General features: G+C 41.9%; 1 protein-coding gene across 3 annotated transcripts in view; it reads right to left on the bottom strand.

The window, feature by feature from the left end:
- The window catches only part of Mcm8 (minichromosome maintenance 8 homologous recombination repair factor), a 30,005-nt gene extending 8,891 nt beyond the window's left edge, over positions 1–21,114 (bottom strand). The window contains exons 1-14 of one of the 3 annotated variants that reach the window (XM_052725113.1): positions 20,463–21,114; positions 20,026–20,197; positions 19,542–19,625; positions 17,715–17,797; positions 17,175–17,324; positions 15,831–15,934; positions 14,394–14,592; positions 13,300–13,385; positions 11,047–11,198; positions 10,541–10,736; positions 7,867–7,897; positions 7,088–7,228; positions 4,471–4,612; positions 3,016–3,211 (exon numbers count right to left, since the gene is read on the bottom strand). In XM_052725113.1, coding sequence (XP_052581073.1) covers positions 3,016–3,211; positions 4,471–4,612; positions 7,088–7,228; positions 7,867–7,897; positions 10,541–10,736; positions 11,047–11,198; positions 13,300–13,385; positions 14,394–14,592; positions 15,831–15,934; positions 17,175–17,324; positions 17,715–17,797; positions 19,542–19,625; positions 20,026–20,173 — 1,712 coding nt within the window. In that variant the 5' untranslated portion in view covers positions 20,174–20,197; positions 20,463–21,114. The remainder of the gene's footprint in view (positions 1–3,015; positions 3,212–4,470; positions 4,613–7,087; positions 7,229–7,866; positions 7,898–10,540; positions 10,737–11,046; positions 11,199–13,299; positions 13,386–14,393; positions 14,593–15,830; positions 15,935–17,174; positions 17,325–17,714; positions 17,798–19,541; positions 19,626–20,025; positions 20,198–20,462) is intronic. The other 2 variants (XM_052725114.1, XM_052725112.1) reach the window with 2 other exon arrangements.
- Positions 21,115–21,201: the final 87 nt, after the last annotated feature.

Below are 21,201 nucleotides of genomic sequence, written 5' to 3'. Positions count from 1 at the left end.
CACCAGAGGTGTGCCCGGTGACTGTGAAGTCAGGAGAGAATGTTGGATGCCCTGGACCTGGAATTAAGGATGGTTGTGAGGTGCTATGTGAGTGCTGGAATCCAAGCCCAGGTCCTCTGCAAGAGCAACAAGTGCTCTTAATTGCTGCGCCATCTCTCCAGCCCTGCTTTTATAGCTTGTCTCATCAAAACACTGTCTCTCAAGTACTCATGTTCCACTTAAATGCAAAATCTTACTTTTGTAAAAAGAGCATCTATACGCCCATAAAAATAACAAAGTAAAGATTTAGGCATCATACCGAACCCATCAATCAGGAGAAGTTTCTATTTGTAAAAAGAAAAAGCAATCTAAAGTGTTTAAAGATTTTGATGAAACCACCAAAGAAGGCTTATGCTAAAAACAACCAAGTCCACTGTAGGTTTTGTTCAACAAGATTATACAGACTTTATAATATAGAATTTCATTATAGGAAAATCCACAAATAGAAGACTTCGTTGGAGGCAGGGATAAAGACACCCCAAATCTCCAAGCACAACTGTGTTTTATTTTTTACTTTTAAATATTTTCTTTGTGCGCATGTGCACGCATACCATGAAGCACATGTGGAACTTACGGGACTTGGTTATGAACTGAAGTTTTACCCATTGATCCTGCTGGCCTGACAATATTTTTTTTTTAATTTTTTTATTTTTTTCATTTTTATTTATTATTTATTTTTCTATTATCAGCTTGATACAGTATAAATTTTTCCCCCCAAATGTCCTTTATTGAAGGAGGGAGGAGGTCTTAAATACAGCACAATGGGAGAACCCCAGAGGGCAGAAGTTCGCTACCGATGTTTTACAATCTTGCATCTAAGCTGTTAACGCCCATTATGCAGGATACACAGACAAGGAACTTCGTTTAAGCATTCAGGAGGGTGGAACCCGGCAGGGAATTAGCATAGGGAGGATATCAAGGTCAAGGTCAGCAAGCAAGACAACAGTTACCCAAAACGGGGGCCAGGGCCCTACAGGTCCCCCTTTTACTAAAAAATGAGCTTCTGACTTAGGTTGCGTGGGACGTCAGCAGGTCACCTTACCCGTCATGGAGATGCCTGCCCAGGTCACACAGGCGCTCTGTCTTAGGTTGGTGAGAGCCCCCCAGGTATTACCCGTCTCTGAATACTTATTATCATACAGGCTCAATCGTGTGTGAGCTGCAGAGTTAACTGCTGCCAAAGATCTCAAAGTGGCACTGGGCTTGCAATCTGTGTGTTCGACACGGAAAAGACCAACAAAGTCCTAACCCCCCCCCCCCATACCCAGTAGGCTAAAGGCAACTGAGCCATTCCTTTCCTTAACGAGCCTTACTGCAAACAATTTCTATTTTAGATGCATACATTTCTTAAATTTATTATTACTATTTATTTATGGTTTTTCGAGAGAAGGTTTCTCTGTATAGCCCTAGCTGTCCTGAAACTAGCTCTGTAGACCAGACTGGCCTTGAACTCAGAGATCCACCTGCCTCTGCCTGCACAGTGCTAGGATTAAAGGTGTGCACCACTACCACCTGGCAAAAAAATTTATTATATTTATTTATTTATTTATTTTTAAAGATTTATTTATTTATTATGTATACAGCATGTATGACCAGAAGAGGGAGCAGATCTCATTAGGTGGTTGTGAGCCACCATGTGGTTGCTGGGAATCGAACTCAGGATCTCTGGAAGAGCAGTCAGTGCTCCTAACCTCTGAGCCATCTCTCCAGCCCTATTTTTATTTATCTATTTATTTTGGAGGTTTTTTTGACATAGGGTCTAACTATGCCAAGTGAGGCTGGCCTTGAACTCATGGAAAATCCACTTGCCTCTGCCTGAAAGTGCTGGGATTAAGGGCGTGTGCCACCACACCTGGCTCAAGATGTATAAATTGGTAACATTTGCTGGATCACATGTCTGTAGCGTCTAAAGACTAGAGAAGATAGAAAAGATAGCAAAGATAGGCCATGAATTTAGGACCAGCACTGAGCAACACAGTGAGATTCCTCATCTCAAAAACAAGGGGGTGGGAAGGGGTTGGAGAGATGGCTCAGCATCCACAGGCAGATCACAACCAGCTGTAACTCCAGTTCCATGGGGATCCAATGTGCTCTTCTGACACACAGGCAAAACACCAATACACATAAAATAAAAATAAATAAATCTTTAAAAAAAAAAGAAAATTTAAAAAGAGAAAGAAACAAGCTGCCCCCAACTACACATAAGGCCCTAGTTTTTCCTGAGGTACTGTCTTCTCATTTGTATCAGTTAAGTCTGTTTTTCTTTTATACACATTGTGTTCCCCTGCACAAAATGAATTAGAAAAGGAAGCACAAGCCAGGCATGGTGGTTCATACTTTTAATCCTAGCACTTGGGAGGCAAAGGCAGGCTGAAATCTGTGAGTTTAAGGCCAGCCTGGTCTACAGAGCAATTTCCAGGCCAAGGCTACACAGAGAAACCCTGTCTCAGGAGAAAAAAAAAAAAAAAAAAGAGGAAGCACAAACTCAAAGCAAACCTTGTTCTTGAAAAGTCCATGACATGGCCTTCTTACCCAGCTAAGCAGACAGGGTCCTTTATCAGGGTCTACAAAGCCACTTGCTTCTCACTGCTGCTTCCCACTGTTCAGTCTTACTGAGGTTTAAACTATTTCTGATTTTTGATGGTGATAAAGCTGCAATACACATCCTACAAACATGTCTATGGAGTTGTTAACTACAATCAGGATTTCCTAAGCATAGAGTGGCCAAAATAAACACAATGTACACAATCATACAAGGTTTCAACATGTGGAGCACGTGAGGATTCTTTCTCACTCCTTAACACTGATTACTGCATCTAAAACCTTTGCCAGTCTAGTAGGCTCTCTGTGGTACCTCAGTTTTTCAAGACTTAAGCACATTTCTGCAAATTTACTGGAGACCTGTAACTTCCATGGCTACACACCAATATTCTCAATTATCTTTTCCTTACTGACTCACAGCACACAGAGACTTACTTTAAATTCTCAGAAACTGTTTTGGCTTTATTGTAGTGTCCTCCAACTGGATTTGCAGCAGCAATAATGGAAGTTCTTGCAGGGAGGCTGCAAACCACACCAGCTTTAGCAAGGCTAATACTCTGCTGTTCCATGGCTTCTAACAAGGCTTGATGTTGGTTCCCCATCTTATCAAACTCGTCTATTCCACAAATGCCTACACGCACAGGAGAAAAACAGACAAAAGCATCTTTTTGTAAGGCAGAAGTTACTGCACAGGGATTATTTCCACTTGTTTCTAGAATGTAAAATTATCAAATGTTAGCCTGGCAGCCTGACAGTTAAGTGCCCTTATCTGCATTATTTCCTTCACCTGAGACCTTAGGAAAGGCACTGCCACTTCCGATGAGCACCATACGAACATCTGCTTCAGTAGATATTTGCTGACTATCAGTTGTACACGGATGCCATGTTCCAGGCATGCTGAATAGCACCACAAAGATAAAATCCCCTTGCCCTTGGGAAGCTTACATTTTATCTGGCCAGCAAGAGGCAGTCAAGTGAAACATGGTGATAGCTGCTAGAAAGAAAGGTGGTCATGTTAATGAGAACAGATTCTGCCGCAGAAGGCGGCCAAGATGGAGTTAAATAAAGAAAACTAAGTCACAGCTCTAAATTCTTAGGGCAATTCTTCTAGAACACAAGATGGCATCCATCTTCTTTCCTGTTTTAAGGTAACTAGAATGATTTTGAGCTAAGTAGCAGTAATGCTCAACAGGTGGGTTCTCACTGTACACATACACACTAAGCAATGGGAACGAGGTAGTCCACAGAACAGTCCACTCCTACTCCACAGGAACTTACCATAAAACTCCAAAACAAATGTCCACAAATGTGACAGGGTTATTAAGTGGGAAGTGTAGAAACCATCCATATTTTATGATTATTTAACTTTGACATCTATTTGCTGTAAGATTGTGAAAACAAACCAGCTTCAATTGTATAAAAGAAATAAAAATGATAGCACTCTATGTTCAATTATTATTTGACACTCACTGTCAATCCACTGGTTAGGACAGTGCTGTCTAAATGGCTCTCAAACTAAATTCACTGAAAGGAAGAAATTAAGCCTAGGTGGGAGGCAAGTGCCTCTAACTCCAGCACTTTGGTGGCAGAGGCTGGAGGATTACCTCCTGAGGGAACCTGACTTACACAGCAAGCCCACTGCTTCAACAAGAAAAAGGGGTTTGGCTTTGTTTTGTTTTGCTTTTAGGGTTTTTCGAGATGGAGTTTATCTGTGTAACAGTCCTGGCTGTCCTGGAACTCGCTTTATAGACCAGGCTGGCCTTGAACTCACAGAGATCTGCCTGCCTCTGCCTCCCGAGTGCTGGGATCAAAGGCATGCACCAACACTGCCTGGCTGAAGTTTTTTAAGTTTTTAAGCCCCAGAATTATTAATCCCTTTTTGTCTCTCACCTTGGTCACCAAGTACCAGGGCACCAGCTTCCAAAGCAAAATCTCCAGAGGAACTGTCTTTTGAAAGAGTTACAGTCAGCCCAGAGCTGGTGGTGGTATTTCCACAGACATACACACCACGAGGCGCCACATTGCATGCTGCCTATTAAAAACAAAAGGTTTAAAAGAATCATTCAGGTTTGTTGCCATGAAGCATGAGAACCTAAGTTCAGATGCCCAGCTCCCTTGTAAAAGCTGGACAAAGCGGTGTAACATTCATAATCCCAGAGCTTCAGGAGTGGAAACAGGCAGAGTAGGGTAGATTACTAAGTGCTCAGAGGGAAGTAGGAATATAAATGTTAAGTGGTTCCTGATAGCGCTGGTCTAATTTTTAAAAAAAATGTGGACTTTAATATTACAGCTTTTTAAAAATGTTTGTATTGTTTTATGAGTGTGTGTGTGTGTGATGTCCTTCTCTATCACCCTCCACTTTCGTTGGTGGTGGTATATGTGTGTGTTGTGGGTATGTGTGTGTGGTCACTGTCTTCCTCCATCACTCTCTACTGTTTTGAGACAGAGCTGCTTACTGAACCAGAAGTTTACCATTATCAGCGAGACTGTGATCAGTGAGCTCTTGGGGTTGACCCCACCAGCCCGAGGGTTACAGGCATGTGCAGCCATGCCCAGATTTTTACATGGGTGCTGCTCTTAGACACTGAGTCAACTCCCCAGCCTGACCAAGGATTTTAAAAGCATCATTCTAGGTTTAAAATAGAATTAACAATGTCATTGCTTGGTATTAAATTTTTCTCAGGACCAATAAATATATTCTGGAACTGTTTATTTACCAAGAAGAACTTCCAAGTTATAAAAAAAAGTGCCAGAAAAAAAAATGTTTCACACTGTGAACAACACATATAAATAAAATTTTAAGATATATACAATCAGACACCATGAAGGTTAAAGCAGGCTTCTACCTATAAACACCTATTCAAAAAATACAAACACAGAATGCCACGAACTACAGAAGAAAGCTTCAACAGTTCAGATCCCTGGATGTACCGTTTCCTTTTTAAAAATATTTATTTATGCCTTTAATCCCAGCACTCAAGAGGCAGAGGCAGGCGGATCTTTGTGAGTTCGAGGCCAGCATGGTCTACCAGGAGAGTTCCAGGACAGCCAGGGCTAAACAAAGAAACCCTATTTCAAAAAAAAAAACTATATATATATAGTGTGTGTGTGTTTTACATGAATGTATTGTTTACTACATGTGTGCAGTGCTTGTGGAGGCCAGAAGAGGGCGTCATATCCACTAGAACCAGACACAGTTGTGATTTACTACATGGGTACTGGGAACCAAATCCAGGTCCTCTACAAGAGTACCAAGTGCTCTTAATCACTGAGCCATCTCTTCAGCCTCTGCTTTCACTTTTACTATAAACTTTGTTTCATTTATAACTAGGTAATTCTTGCCTCAGACAGATATCAGGCTGTTGCAAGAGCTCAGAACAGATTAAAGTAGGTTCTTCTGGCCAGAGACCCAAACAAGGATGCAATGTTTTAAAGGAATTAAAAAGACTGGTTTAGTGGCTGGAGAGATGGCTCAGAGGTTAAGAGCACCAACTGCTCTTCCAGAGGTCCTGAGTTCAATTCCCAGCACCCACATGGCAGCTCACAACCATCTGTAATGAGATCTGGCACCCTCTTCTGTATACATAATAAAATAAATAAATCTTAAAAAAAAATAAAAAGACTGGTTTAATATTCAACCACAGGGAATAAAGATGACACATGTGAAGGGTGGGGGGATGAAAATGCAATGGCAAAATCAAAGCAGTCCTGTCTCACATCAGGACCACCTCTAGGAGCACTGCATATATATAAGCACCAGCTGCAGGCTGCCTATCTTCAAAGAGTTTCAAAGACAACTATGATATACATCCAGAGCGCTCAACTGCTAGACAAAGATTCATCAGCACAGGACTGACTGCAAGAAGGAGGGAGTTTGGGGGCATCCTGAAGAAGGACACTGCTGGGTATGACTCTGAAAAAAGCACAAGCTTTCTAACAAACAGTACCTTCTAGAGCAGTCATGAACCCAAGAGGGACACACCGCCAGGCTCCGGCTGAGACAGACAGAATCTTCTTTGGTGGCTAGTAACTGATTGGTCAGGAAAGTTGTTTTGCTTTGGATTCAGAGAAATGGTGGCGATATACAGAGATCCCTTACCTTTACCAGAATATTCTGAAGCCCTAACAAGATGCTTATGTACTTGTATGGAAGGAATACACAACCTAGCTTTACTTCCTTTGCTATTCTGTTCATTGTTGTAGTCACATCACAATAGACTAGCCAAGCATTACTAGGTGCAATAATGGCAGAAGAAAAATGGCATTTCATCAGTTCATATCGCCACAACCGGATGCCTATGTGGTTCGTGTGGCAGGAAGCTAGCTTGATGTGAAAATAGGGCCAGATACACAACGTATTACTCACACAAACTCCAATTCCTCTATACCCCTAGACAAACTAGATCCTCTGCAACCCAAACATGTTATGCGCTGAGAAATGCCCACCTGCCAATTATTCATGTATTATATAAGCAAAAGGCAAAATACTAAATAATTGATTTTCTACCTGCAGCATCTGACTCTTTCCCAAGCCTGGATCTCCAACAATCAGGATGTGTGGGTCTCCTCGAATGGGAATCCTGTTTTTGTCATCTGCATACTTCTGGCTACCTCCAAAGAGTGCTAACATCAAACCTGCTTTAACAAGCTTGTGTGGAAGAAGAGAACAAAAAAGAAAAACATCAAGATGACTAGCAAGAGGCATTCCTGCAGGGTTACAGCATGACCTGTCTGTCTGGAGAAGACTTCCCCTTCGCAGTGCTGATGGAGCCCAAGGCTTGGTGCCTAATTAGTCAGATGCTCCACCCCTAAGCTATACCACCAGCCAGGATACTTTTAAACATAACTGAACTTTATTATTATTATTTTTACAATGAAGTCAAGAAACAAAGCCAGGTATGTCTCAAAAAACAAAAACATCTAGAAACAAACTTCTATAACATAAATGATTAAAAACGAAGACTAAAAGTATATAAATCAGTGGTATCTTAGAAATTGCTAAGAGCAACTTTGTATGGCAACAATCCATTCCCAAGTGAGAAGCACCTATTGGAGCCTACTTTAACTTGGTGTCTGTCTAATTACTTTGTCTATCTGCCATAGGTGTCCATTCCCAGTAACTGTCGACAGGTCCAGGGGGCCATTATTTGCCTCCCACATAATCAACTTATAGAGAATGATGATTCATATTAAAATATTAATATGGTAAGAGACTCTCGTTACTTTTTCGTATTAATATTGCCAACATGATGTGCTTTTGGAATGAAAGTCAAGTAATATACTTACTTCATGACCAAAAATGACAGGACAAAGTGAGCTGAAAAATAGAATACAATTTATAAATTCTAACTTAAATTTCATAGGTCCATTAGAAGATCTACTTTACAATTTGCTTAATTTCCTTTACTTAGTGTCCAAAAGGGAACACTAAGTAAACCCCTCAAGTTTTATTCTTACTGTAAACTTTATTAAAGTCTTATTTAATCTATAAAGGGAAGAATACTTTAAAATCCATACCTCTGAGGGGGTGCTTGCAAAACATCTTAAAGTAACTCAATATACAGCTGATCTTACAGAATTAACACTTAAAATGCACTATTTTCAGGTTTCCCACATTCCTGAACTCCTTGTTTTATTTGAACATATCTTTAGACCTGTGTAGTCAAGTTACCAAAAGGACACTAATGAGTGAGCTCAGCACAAAGGTTAGTATTTTAAGGTGGTATAAAATTTCATTTCTTTTCAGTTCAATTCAAAAGGGTCAGATGAAAAATGTGAATACAAGGAAATAGCGCTACAAGGGCTAGAGAGATGATTCAGCTTGTAGAGTGTTGGCTGCAAAAGATTAAGGATTTCAGACTCCTGAACCATGTTAAAAAAACAAGTATAAGCTGGGTGCTGGGGGCACATGCCTTTAATCCCAGTACTCAGGAGGCAGAGGCAGGCAAATCTCTGAGTTTGAGGCCAGCCTGGTCTACAGAGTGAGTTCCAGGACAGCCAGGGCTACACAGAGAAGCCCTGTCTCAAAAAAAAAAAAAAGAAAAAAAGAAGCAAACAAATAATGCCCCCCCCAAAACAACAAAAACACCACAGGTATAGTGGAAAGTTGTGATCCTAGCACTGTGGAGGTGGAGACAGAAGGATCCCTGGTGCTCACTGCCCAGCCCAGCCAACCTCTAAGCTCCAGGTTCACTGAGAGACTGGGTAAAATGCTTAGCAATAGAGAAACACAAGGAACACCTGATGTCCACATAACGCATGTGCACACATGCACACAGTATTTGCATGTGTCCATTTTGTAAGGAACAAATCAAAATGGACAGGGTAGCCAGGAGAAAAGTGTTAATCTTCCTCCTGTTTAAATAAATGTAAACAGAACCCGGAGCCCCTTGAACTAATCTTTACCACGTGCTGGTCTAACTGCCACCTGCTTCCTCCCAAGCACCTGTGCCTGCCTATCAGACTTTTCTATGGCCACAGAAGCATCCTCAGTAGACACAGGGCAGGACAGAAGTGCTGGGCTGCTCCTCAACTGTAGGTCCCCAGGAGGCATTCTCATCAGGGCACCACAGACCGGCTGCCATCCCTTGTCTGTGTTTCTCCTGCCTTCCTGCTACTTCTGAGCTCTTCTCCCAAATAAATGACACTTAACCAAACTGCTGCTTCCAAAGGAATCTAAACTAAAACCTAACTTGCTGTATATTGACAATTCGAATACTATCTTCTCTGTTTGTGGTCCTCCATTTGGTATCTAGTGTTGGTCAATAAACTAGAGGTCCAGGATGTAGACTGTACTGACTCAGGCTCTAGCACTCAACTTGTAGTGGGGAAAGCAACCACTAACAACATGCCAATCAATCCGGTGTGGTGTGTTTCACTAAAAACTTGCTAAAAAATAGCCTGCCTACTCTGCCAATCTGCTAGATTAATAAAGTGAAAGAGAATTCCTCGAAAACCTTTAGTTTGGATGATGAAGTCACAAACACGAAGACAGAAGGGAAGGAAGGCGAACTGGTGAGTGGTGCCGAAGGGCCACTAAGCGGCTGCCTCACTTACAGCCGTAAGAGGAACGGCAGGTGTCTGAGCCCCAACCCGGCTGCTCCCGGGCACTGCCCGCCTGCTCAGACAACTCCTAGGTGGCTCACACATGCCAACCCTATCACAGCACGAGCTTCCCAGAGTAGGTCAGGGCGGCTACTGGCTGGGAAACCCCAAGAGTTTAAGGACAAGAACTCAAGTAACTCAAAACTTTCCTCAGTTGGCAAACTGACATACAAAAAGCAGAAAGAAAGACTCAACTCTGGAGCCCAAAGCCTTGATCAATTTCTTCATGGAACACATTCCAAGTCTCCTTCCTTCACCTCTCCTAGGTAACCTTTTATGTAGTGTCTTGATTTTCCTCATTTCTTCAAAATTACCCCCAAATTGCCAGAATGCCAAAAGCATACTACATCAAGTATGGTGAGTATATTACAAATGAATAACGACACAGCAGACTTCTGTGTGAGACAGTCATCACTTACGCTAGGCATCATTTTTCCTAAAAAGGCCTAAGTATAAACACCCCTTGCCGTGTAATATCTTTTCTTGTTACTATTCACTTCTGTCACACAGTGCAAAGGCAGCTAGGATATCATGTAAGTGACTGAACGTGGTTCTGTTCCAATAAAGCTTTATTTATGGACACTGAAACCCGACTTTCATATAATTTTGTGTAATGAAGTACTCTTCAGTCTATAGCCATACCACCCTGAACACGCCCGATCTCGTCTGAAGTACTCTCCATTTTTTTTTTTAACCATTCAAAAACACAAAAGCCCTCACAAGCCCTGGAACAAAAGACAGAGAGCTACATGAGGCCTATGGACTCAAGTTTGCTGACTGTTTTGACTATTTGACAAGTAACCAAGAGCTTGCTGACATGCATATCCACACAAAGGCTCGGGTCACTGAGACGTACTTGACTAGGAGCTTCAGCAGGTTCTCTTCAGCCTGAATCTCTTGGATGGCATACAGGTCTTTAAGTGAGAACTCCATCAGCGTCCCATGCTGAGAACCGTCCTCTGCAGTCTGTGCTGTCTGTCCTTTGCTATTGCTAACAGAATTTGCTTCAATGTACAAAAGGAACATGCACTTATCATTCTTATTCCGAGAACCTGAAAATCCAAAATATTAAATGTATTGTTTTTATTTTCTATACAACAACTAGACTGTTAAACAAGATTTATGACTCAGTGACTTTATTTACTCATTCACTTGAGACATTTTAGAGATAAGGCCTCAGGACTAACTTCAAACTGTGACAATCCTTCTACCACAGCTTCCTGAGGACTAGAACACTTCATCATACATAGAAACAAGGAATTCCTAAATTATTTGAGATGCAGAAGTATCTTACACAGAGAAAAAAGCTAACATCTAACATACCACTGGTGAGAAACAGTCATAAAGAAAGTTACAACATACCTTCTTCAGTATTTGAGACTTTGACAATTCCAGTAATAGTCACTGTATCTCCTGGGACACAACTATCTACAAGATCATGAACAAGTTCACACTCTATTGTTCGAGGGATCCGGCCCGCTTCTCTCTGTGCGTCAGACATCAGCTCCTGTATTCTAAGGCATTCAACAGTTTTCAGTTAGGACACATCTTACATTCAGTTGTCTCTTCAACACAGTGACTTTCCAGGATCTGCACACTGCTGTTCTACATGAAGGCAGACTGGTTTTTAAGGAGTTCAATGGCATTTCAAAAATTACTTCAGCAGTTCTGATTCAGGAGGGCAGAAGGAACATACGCATTCATTTCCCTAGCATCCCTCAAGAATCCAACAAGTAAGACTCACCACAGAAGTGAAGACAAGTTTGGAGCATGTACAATTAGCGTCAACAAGTGAGGCATTAGTGAAAGTTCTGAAAAGAGCAAACCGTACAGGAGTGATGGGTGAAGCATGGTGACATCCAGACCGCACAGACAAAGCTCACAAGGGGACAGAGAAGTGGCAACCTAAGTTCCCGGCAGAGCCCCAAGAGCCTCAAAGTCGGGGGTGGGCAGCAAGAGACAGTACAGAAGTAAGTGATTAGAATTTCTTTGGAAGGAGTGGGCAATCAGGCAGGGAAAGAATGAGAATTTACCATCAGGCAGTAGAGCACTATCCCACAGAAATGGACAAATTCCTTCTAAGAGGGGAGCTAAGATGTCCCTGAGGCTATCTCAACTCCAGAATAAAGCCTCCTCAGTTCAGCATTAAGACACTCGAATCAATTCAAGAACACTCAGAGTAACCAGAACTCCCATCTTACTCAGGAAGAAGGCTCAAGGAGAAAGAACTCCAACCCACAGACAGCAGCAGAGACGATCCCACCTCTCCAAACAATTTCTCACCTGATCTCTGAAATGGCAATAATTCAAGGAAGAGAAAATAAAAACAGGACTCTAAGAGCATGTCATAAAATAAAAATAAAAAGTGTTCTGAGATGGGAACAGAGGGAGGACAAGCATGAGATCACTAAGTTAAAATCACCAGGGTAAGTCAGGGTGGTGTGTGTGTGTGTAACCCCAGTACTCAAGAGGCTAAGACAGAATTGTGGGTACAAGGTTACACAAGGGTTACAAAATTGGTCTCAACACAATAACAACAAAGCACATAAAAAGCAAACATTTCTAGAGAAGATACAACAAAGAGCCAACTCAATTTGGAAAGCATGCAGAAAACTGGAAGGATAAGGCAAACACAGGCTATGGGTAATGTGAGGGATGCATCTGACTGGAAGTCCAGAAAGCAGTGGATGGTACACTGGACAGCTAAAGACACTTGGGACAAAAAGTGTCAAGGGGCATGAAGACAACTAACTATCCCTTCACCATTTCCTAACTGCACAAATGACGAGATTACAAAAGGGGCGGGGAGCCCAGCACCCTAAAGGGAAGGAGAGTGGGAACAGCATTGGACCTCCCACTAACAGCAGGAAAATAACTAAAGAGACTTGAGGAGCTGTCAGACTGTTTTGTTGGGGGGAGGGGTTGTCATGGACATATAATCAAAAAACCTGGAATGACTAGATGAAAAATACATAAAAGAGGAGCCTGGAGAGATGGCTCAATGGTTAAGAGCACTTACTGCTCTACCAGGGGACCCAAGTTCAGTTCCCAACACTCATGAACTGCCTGTAACTACAGCCCCAGGGGGTTCAATCCCATGCCAATCTTCTGGCTTCTGATGTACCTCTTCTGACCTCCTCGGGTACTCACACAGTCATGACATAAATTCATGTAGACATACTACACATAAATAAAAATAAATCTTCTTTGAAAAATATATATAGAAATAATGTCTTACTTGTAAAACAAAGCAAAATAAGCTAACAGTAAATGGTATAAAATGCTGAAAAGAAAATGAGAACATGTCATAAAATAGCCCAGTTTCAAGTGATTATCTAAAACTTCAATATTAATCACAGTCCATCATGGAATATGAAACGAATCACAACATTTAAACACAAAATGAACCACTTCTCAGTAGCTATGGGATGTAATAGCTGCATCCTTTCTGGAACCGAGTAACCAATCAATTTCAAAGAGATAATTATCATTTTAAAACACAGGCTCATCAAATAAGCACTGTTTGCAGACCAAATGCTACGATACACATAATAAAACCATAGATTTTCTCAGCAGAATGAGAACTCCTCTTTACTTCCTGTTCTGAGTGCTTACTTGATCAACTGCCAGTCCGTTGTGACTGTGAGGGGAGAGCTGCGCAAAGGAGCAAATGACTTCCCTCGACATGCGGGCACAGGACACTGCAACACAAGATTGACACCCAGCTTCTGTAAGCCATGGCCACATCTTACGGTACTAAGTTACAATCTCACCCACTTCTTGTTACAATCTTCAGACGTCATTCCTGGTCCTTCTCTAGCTGACCCTTCTCATTTTCTGTACTTACGCTTTGCTGTGAGTAGCCAAAGCTCCCCATTAGCTCTGTATCAGGTACTTATTCCTTCCTCTGTGCCCAGGAACTCTCCCAGTCCTGGGCTCCCTGACTGCCCCTTCTCCTTCAGTCTATGTGCTTTGACTCAGTCCTCTCCTTTTGAAAAGTCTTTCGTTAAGGACTTTCATGAACCCTCGGCTCTCCTCCAGCCCCCTTTGACTTGACTGGTAATTCTCATTGTATATGCAGACTGTGTTCAAGTCTTCTGAAGTCACTTTTTGGGTGTTTGAAGCTGAAGATGCATTTATAAACTTAAGGCACTGTAGCAGTTATGCAACAGTATTAACTCCCTGATCGGGAGCCGGAGTCAGTTTCCTCCCCTGGAATCAGGGCAGTCTGTGACTGACTCCACTCAACTGTGACAGAGTGACGGAGCATGATTTGCAAGGCTGGCTTACGAAAGGCAGTATTCTGCCTACCAACTGATCTCTTTCCACAACAGCCGTCAGCAGCCATGAGCAGACAACAAGCTCTGAACTGCCCTCATATGTGTGAAAAGCCAAAACCAGTCCGTAAGAAAGGTGCTCAGCCAGGATACCTCACTCTACCAGCTCTTGCCATCATGTGATGGCAACTCCACAGAGACAGAGGCAGAATTACCCAGGTGAGGGTTCTTCCAGCCTTCTAAACCAAGAAATCATGAGAAATAATAAAGTCCTGTGGGTTTGAGCTCTAAATGTAAGGCCATGTGCTCTGTGACAGCTCTGTTCAAAGACACTGGGAAATGTTTAGCTAGCTAAAAACACTGGGAAAAAATGTAAACTGATGTGCCTTTCTAAAGAAGATCAAAGGCAAAGTCAGTTAAAGGACGTATCACCTTTGTAGGAAGATTGTATTTCCCATCTGGAAGAGGGAAACTCTGAATCTCTCCACATGCAGCACAACGAAAAGCCATCTTGGTGCAAAGAGGCTTTATGTTCCCGACACGAACCACGGTCCCTCTTATGGAGATGTACTTTCCATAGCAGTTTGCCCGGACGTTCTTGAGGTGTGTTAAGGGCTCATAGTTGTACACTCTAAAAATAAAACAAGAATGTGCCTATCTAAACTTACAATGAACAGAAAGAGTTGTATTTTCACAAGTTTCTTTGGGAGCAGCCACAGAATTTGTCCCAGAAATCTCACGAGTTAAATGTTATTAAAAATGAAAAATGCTGGCCGGGCGGTGGTGGCGCACGCCTTTAATCCCAGCACTCGGGAGGCAGAGCCAGGCGGATCTCTGTGAGTTCGAGGCCAGCCTGGACTACCAAGTGAGTTCCAGGAAAGGCGCAAAGCTACACAGAGAAACCCTGTCTCGAAAAACAAAAAAAAAAAAAAAAAAAATGAAAAATGCTAAATCCCATATGTTGCCGTCTAGGGAGAAGTGGGAGGGAGATAATTAAAGAAGAAAAAGGAAGCCGCTATGGAGGCTCATGCCTTTAATACCAGAACCCAGGAGTCAGGGGCAGGTGGATCTCTGAGTTCGAGGCCAGCCTGGTCTACAGAGTGAGTACCAGAACAGTCAGGGCTAACAGAGAAACTGTATTGAAAAACCAAAACCAAACCAAACCAAAACACATAAACAAACAAACAAACAAACAAACAAAGAAGAAGAAGAAAGGAAAAATAATTCCAAAAGGAAAATTCTATAGATAAAGTGACTTTGGGGTTTCTAACTTTTTTCAATTTTTTTCCACTTCTCTCTCTTTGCTTTGTTTTGTTGTTGTTTTGAGACATGTACACTGTGAAGAAGTGTCACTCTGGCTGGTTTAATAAAGAGATGAATGGCCAATAGCTAGGCAGGACTTCCAGACACAGAGGATGCTGGGAAGAAGGGCAGAGTCGCAAGGAAGAAGCAGGAAAGCAGGATGGACAGTATGTAAATGAGGCAAATGAGCCTTGGGGCAGCACATAGATTAATAAAAATGGGTTAATTTAAGTTATAGGAGCTAGCTAAAAACAAGCCTAAGCTATCAGCCAAGCTTTCATAATTAGTAATACGTCTTCGTGTGGTTATAAGGGAGCCAGCTGGTGGGACATAGAAAGACTCCCTACAGAGACAAGCTTGCCTCTGTTTCTCAGGTGGGGACTATTTAAGGGGAGGAAGGGGTCCTGGCAAAGGCTGAGAGGGGAAATAAGTGAGGCCAGTGGGGGATGGGAGGAAAGTAAAAACAAAATAATGATATATGTATGTATAAATATTTCACAATGAAACCCATTTGTTTGTACAATAATCAAAAAATTGTTAAGAAAAAAATAGCATCAAGTTTCTCACCTTGCAAAAATATGTGGCACATTTACCATTGTTTCTCCATCATTAGACAATCCCTCTTGAGCTTGTAATTCTGCGGCATGCTGTTCAAGATCCTTGGTTAATACCTTTAGTCGACAATTGAAAAGTAAATATTCTGTAAGCAGAATTCCCATAGATAGCCCAAAGTTCATGAACAGCTCAGAAAAAAATAAACAGTACTGTGATAGTCGGTTAAAAGACCGATAATTCGTTATGACCATATATTCTGCAGTAGATTGTTTTATTTGGGATCTTCTTGCACCTGAACCAGAAAACTTCAGCATCCCTACCTTCTGTCCCAAATAAACTTAACATTAAAAGTCCTTACAGCAGGGGCTGGAGAGATGGCTTAGCAGTTAAAAACAGTTGCTGTTCTTGCAAAGGACTGAGGTTCAGTTCCCAGCACCTGCATGGTGGCTCAGAACTATCCATAAGTCCAGGTCTAGAGGAATCAATGCCCTTTTCTGACCTCTTTGGGCACTAGTCACACACAATATACACATATATGTGGGGAAAACACTCATACACATAAAATAAAATAACGACCCTCAAAGCCATTACCCACTGGGTTCCACTAAAAAAATTTCTGTAGGCCATGCCTCAGCCCAAGCCAGAGCAGGAAGGATGGAAAGGAATTGTGATTAGGAGCATGTTAGAGAGGTAAAGGGGTGCCGTGGTTACCTGGCTAGAGAAATAACGGACTGGATGAGCCTGAAGGTAAGAGGCAAGGTTGCCAGTGCAGGGCTCGCAGCGGTGCGCACAACTGTGTGATGATGTGTCCACTGCAGCTGCATGTCCTGACCTCCCCTGCCGTGGCCAGCTTCTTTGTATCCCTTCAAGAGCTCTCAAAGCCCACACCTTCCCCTGAGCTTTCCCATTCTGCCCCACCTCTGAAGGCATGCAGCACTCATCTGTGCCTGTCCTGGGTCTGCTCCCTGACCCTGTAGCACTTCTGTGGGTGCTTTTAGGTGCTGTGACCTCTGTCCCTGAGAAAAACTGATGCAAGCACAGAACAACTGTTACTTCCAGTTTACCCAGGGGACCCGCAGGGAAATAAGTGACTTCCCTGATGCCAAAGAAACTCCACCTGAGGGCAGTCCTTTTGCTCCAAGTTCCAGACACCATGCTTGCTCGGTATTTCATATTAAATCAGAGGCCTCCTCACAAAGGAAGTACGACTTCTGTATCTTTAATAAGATTAAATGATTCAAGTAAACTGTATGTAGGCTGATCTTGTTGTCTCTTAGGGGAGGTCTGAACTCCTTAAGTTCTATTAAAAAGGACTGACACTACGGCATCTCCATTTCAAACGCTGGCCAGACATACCTGGTGTATTGCCAGGCCCATACACGCCAAGGTTTTCTCAGGGGTATCTCTTAGTGCATTTTCTATATCTGGTATCGAGTTAGTTAGTTCATCATCTTTTGTCAGTTCTTTAAAATCCACCAAAATGCTCCCCTTTCTTTCTATTTCATCCTATAAAAAGATTAAAATTTAAATATAACAATTGCTTTTCTGAGTCAATTATCATAGCTGACCATTTAGTATGCACTTTGAGAAAGCATAAAATAATCAAACAGTAATAATTCTAAGTTTTATTACATAGCTGCAATACTGTAAATATTTTTACATACATACTTAACAAACTTTTGAAATTGGTATTTATAGTAATATCTCCAAGAACGAGAAAGCTAAAATGGAGAGAATGTGATTCCCTTGGGTCCACACTGTTGGTAAGAGGTAGAGCCAGGCTCTAAACGACACCCATCCAACTCCAGTGCTCATGCTCACTAGCACCTCAAACATTCTGTCCAGTTAGCTGTCACATAGAGACAGACTGTCCGTGTTGTTGTAGAAAGCACTCACCTTATCATAAAAGTCGATATGCCTTGTGAAAAACTTCTCAAATGCTTGAATCTTCTCAATAAAAGGAGAGCTATTACTGTAAACTAAGCCAACAAACACAGCATTAGAACCAATAATCACACATGGAAGCATTTGTATTTCCTGAGACAGACCCCTAGAAACACCATACACTTTCTCCCCTTACTTAGTTTGCATTGTGATTACATTTGGATAAATACTGGTATGAATGAATACTTGAGTTTCTTTAGAAAAAAAAAAAACCTGATGTCTGAATAACTGAAATATCCATAAAAGTCCAAATATCTGAGAAACTTTCTACTGAGTCTTAGACTCCTCAAAGGGTATATCAATTCAAATATCTTATACAATACACTTAAATTAAACATTATAATAAATGCAAAGCCATACACATGAATGGAGCTAAACATAATCATTTTCTTTGCAAAGTAAATTCTACTTGTTCATATTGTCATTTGTCTAATTATTTCCGAAGATCTGGAGACAGACCAATGCTTAATTGTAATCTCAAAATTGTAATGCTAATTCAGTCTAGTGAAATGCAGCTGTTCAGTTTTAAGGAAGGTATCCCTTAAATTCCATCTTTAGTAATCTAAAGGTCACTTGGTGCTCTGGGCTAAGTGCTAGGACAATAATGAAAATGTTGGTGGTCAATGTATCCTCAAGGAATAAAGGATCTCCTGTGAAACACATCTATCAAGTTAATAGGGAGGGGAAGAAAGAATCCATTCACAGAATGAATACTGAAAGTTGACCACAAGCAATATAGTATACTAGAGGGGAAAAACACACAGCTATAAATAAACACAAGAACAAAAACCACACTTCATAAGAGATATAATGAACATGTAGATACCATAAGAAGAGCAACACCTCCATAGTTCACAAACATGTCTGATAGTAGATGGTATTCTTTTCTACACAAACCTCAAGTGACATCTAACTCTTGGTCCGAGCCTATTACTCTGTTTCCTGCTGTGACATTGACTGACATCTGTGCCGAAGTTCCCAGACAACCTTTAGGTTCAGCCAAGTGGATACACTGTAAAGACTGGAAGGTGGCAAGAAGTTTGAAAGAAACTATTCTTATTTTTATTCATTTTTTAAAAGATTGACTTTTACGTGTATGTCTGTGTTAAGTGTTACGTCACATGTACAGGTGTCTCAGACGCCAACAGAGGGTTTCAGAGCAAGCTTCCTTCTGGGACCCAAGCTCAGGTCCTCTAGAAGAACAGTAAGCATACTTAACTTCTGAGCCACCTCTCCAGCCTTGCTCCAGTTCTTTTCAGCATCTCTGCTGCTGCACAGGACAGCTATAGATCCAAGCAACATCTGATGAGTCCTCAGTTACTAAGAACAACCAGCTTCATGCATCTGTGTTCTGAGCACACAGTAGAATGCCTTCCAAAGTCCTAACGCAGAGCTTTAGAGGGTGCCCTGAGATTAAAGCGGCACCTCTGCTGTGTCTAACTCCTGATAACCATGGAATGTCTTTGATTTTTGCTCTCCCCCAGCCACAGGGATCAGACTGCTGTGTCCGGAACCCACCACTTTCTGGGAGGTCACCTCAGTGTTCCCTTTCTGCTATGAGTCTTCCATATGCATAGCTAATTCTTTGTACTAAATCCTTTCTTGAAACACTCACCAGTTTCTGTTTTCCTGATACATGTATAAAAATAATGCTCCAAACAAAATGTTTGGAAGAGCAAAAGGCACACATCAGATATTCAACCGAATCATGGTAACATGAAATGTAGCATCCAGAGATGAATATATAACTCATGGTACTTTTCAACTCTTTAACTCTACCTTCAGAGAAGTAAAGCTTCCAGCCCTTATACGGCATAAACTGGTCCAACGTTGACTGTAGAAGTAAAGGTTGTGAAGTTTGTTCTGAAAAAGTAGAATATCATGTTAGTAAAAAGCAAAGCACTGTTTTCCCCCTAGTGTCTCCTTCTACAAGAGTCTATTAATAGATTCTAAATTGGATATTTCAATAAGAACTATATCCTGCTGTCTACGAGGCATGAATTGCTTTTTTTTTTTTTTTTAACATTTGTTATGTGTGTGTAGCCTGTGTCCATGTGTGGGCTCACACATGCCACTGTGTACATGTGGAGGTCATATGACAGCTTGAAGGAGTCAGTTCTCTCCTTCTATCATGTGGGTTCCTTGGGATCTAACTGAGGGTCATCAGGCTTGGTGGCAGGCACCCTTATCTACTCAGCCATCTACTGGCCCTTGAGCTGTTTCTTTCATGAGAGACAACAAACTGATCATTCAATGCACTTACCAGAAGTGTGCTTCCCTGCAGCTTTACTGAGGTCAGCTCTGTGTTCTCTTTCTCTCCAGCTTCCTGAGAAGTTCCCACCACCTCTTCCTCTTTTCCAGTTTTGGAATCTTCCCCGTCCAAAACCTCTCCCTCTGTATGCACCACTCATGTCTTCTAAAAGTAAATAGCACCCCTAAAATGGATTAACGTAGTAAAAAGGGGGAAATTAACATACTGTGTTTGAGACTAACACATAAGCTTACAAAGTTCCATGCTACAGTATAAACCTTATGTATTGTGTATTCTTTTAATCCCCATCACGATTCAAGGTACACTACAGACGTTATTCAGCATCAGTATTCAAAGAACCACCAAGAAATAAATAAAGACAGTAACTTGAACCTGTTTGCAGTGTCGGAGACTATTATTAGGCCATACTAGCTGAACATAATCCTCACCTGTATGATACTAGGGAAATATCATAACTCAATCTTCGTTGTATTATTTTCTGTGGCAAGCTGTCCTAAAACTGTTCTAAAAGAAAACAATTCCACCTAAAAATTCCTATCCCATTGATACAAACTACTAATGATATATTCATACACTGCAGTGAAATTCATTAGGAGAGCCTATGCTAATATTAAGAGGACTTAGCTAATAAATCGTTCGCAAATAAGCAAACTCATAAAATTACACTTGTTTGTAACAGCACTGAGATAAAAACTCAAGTCTTCAAGACCCTCAAGATGAGACATTCCATCGCAACACTACGTTCCACATCGACCCAACAGGATAACATACTGAGAAAGGGGGCAATTCCAACAAATGTTTAGGGAAGTAAGCCCGAGGAAACGCCACCCACAATCCCTGACTTCATTCACGTCCCGTCGTCCTAACTGCGGGAGTCCTCGAGTCCTCCCAGATCGCGCCCGGGGCCCCGCGCACTGCCACGCAGGGCTACGCGGACACTCCGGCTCCCGGGCCGCCCGGGGTGCCAGCGTCGCGGCGCACCGGAACGCGAGAAGGGGAGCGGGTAAAACCGAGCACAACTCCGCAAGCTAAACTCCGAGTTCCTTCGGAGTTCTTTTTTGGCGCGTCTATGACGCTCAAGGAGGCCACGCAACGGGAGGGCGGGACGAAGTGTAGCCAATCAAAGAGTTCAGATAGACGGAAGTCGCGAGGCTCCCGGAAGCCGCC

This window comes from Peromyscus californicus, unplaced genomic scaffold (genome assembly GCF_007827085.1).
Source record: "Peromyscus californicus insignis strain IS unplaced genomic scaffold, ASM782708v3 Scaffold_7__1_contigs__length_154581171, whole genome shotgun sequence".
Lineage (NCBI taxonomy): Eukaryota > Metazoa > Chordata > Mammalia > Rodentia > Cricetidae > Peromyscus > Peromyscus californicus.
This window is presented reverse-complemented; position numbering and strand designations above follow the sequence as displayed.